Source organism: Buceros rhinoceros, unplaced genomic scaffold (assembly GCF_000710305.1).
Source record: "Buceros rhinoceros silvestris isolate BGI_N320 unplaced genomic scaffold, ASM71030v1 scaffold25229, whole genome shotgun sequence".
In the NCBI taxonomy this organism is placed as follows: domain Eukaryota; kingdom Metazoa; phylum Chordata; class Aves; order Bucerotiformes; family Bucerotidae; genus Buceros; species Buceros rhinoceros.
The window spans coordinates 459-833 of NW_010430088.1; the positions used below are offsets into that span (position 1 = coordinate 459).

General features: G+C 64.8%; 1 protein-coding gene across 1 annotated transcript in view; it reads left to right on the plus strand.

Moving 5' to 3' along the window:
• LOC104499407 (G protein-activated inward rectifier potassium channel 3-like) overlaps nucleotides 1-363 on the plus strand; it is a gene marked incomplete at its 5' end in the record, with an annotated part of 817 nt that extends 454 nt beyond the window's left edge. Inside the window, one exon of the mRNA XM_010142911.1 lies at nucleotides 7-363. Coding sequence (XP_010141213.1) covers nucleotides 7-363 — 357 coding nt within the window. The remainder of the gene's footprint in view (nucleotides 1-6) is intronic.
• Nucleotides 364-375: the final 12 nt, after the last annotated feature.

The following is a 375-nucleotide window of genomic DNA, read 5'->3' on the forward strand; positions in this document are numbered from 1 at the left end:
CCCGAGGGCATCGTGCTGCTGCTGCTCCAGGCCATCCTGGGCTCCATGGTCAACGCCTTCATGGTGGGCTGCATGTTCGTCAAGATCTCGCAGCCCAACAAGCGGGCCGAGACGCTGGTCTTCTCCTCCCACGCCGTGGTCTCGCTGCGGGACGACCGCCTCTGCCTGATGTTTCGCGTGGGCGACCTGCGCGACTCGCACATCGTGGAGGCCTCCATCCGCGCCAAGCTCATCAAGTCCAAGCAGACGCAGGAGGGCGAGTTCATCCCGCTCGACCAGACCGACCTGAGCGTGGGCTTCGAGACGGGCGACGACCGCCTCTTCCTCATCTCGACCCTCATCACTCGCCACGACATCGACTAACCACCCCCGTTC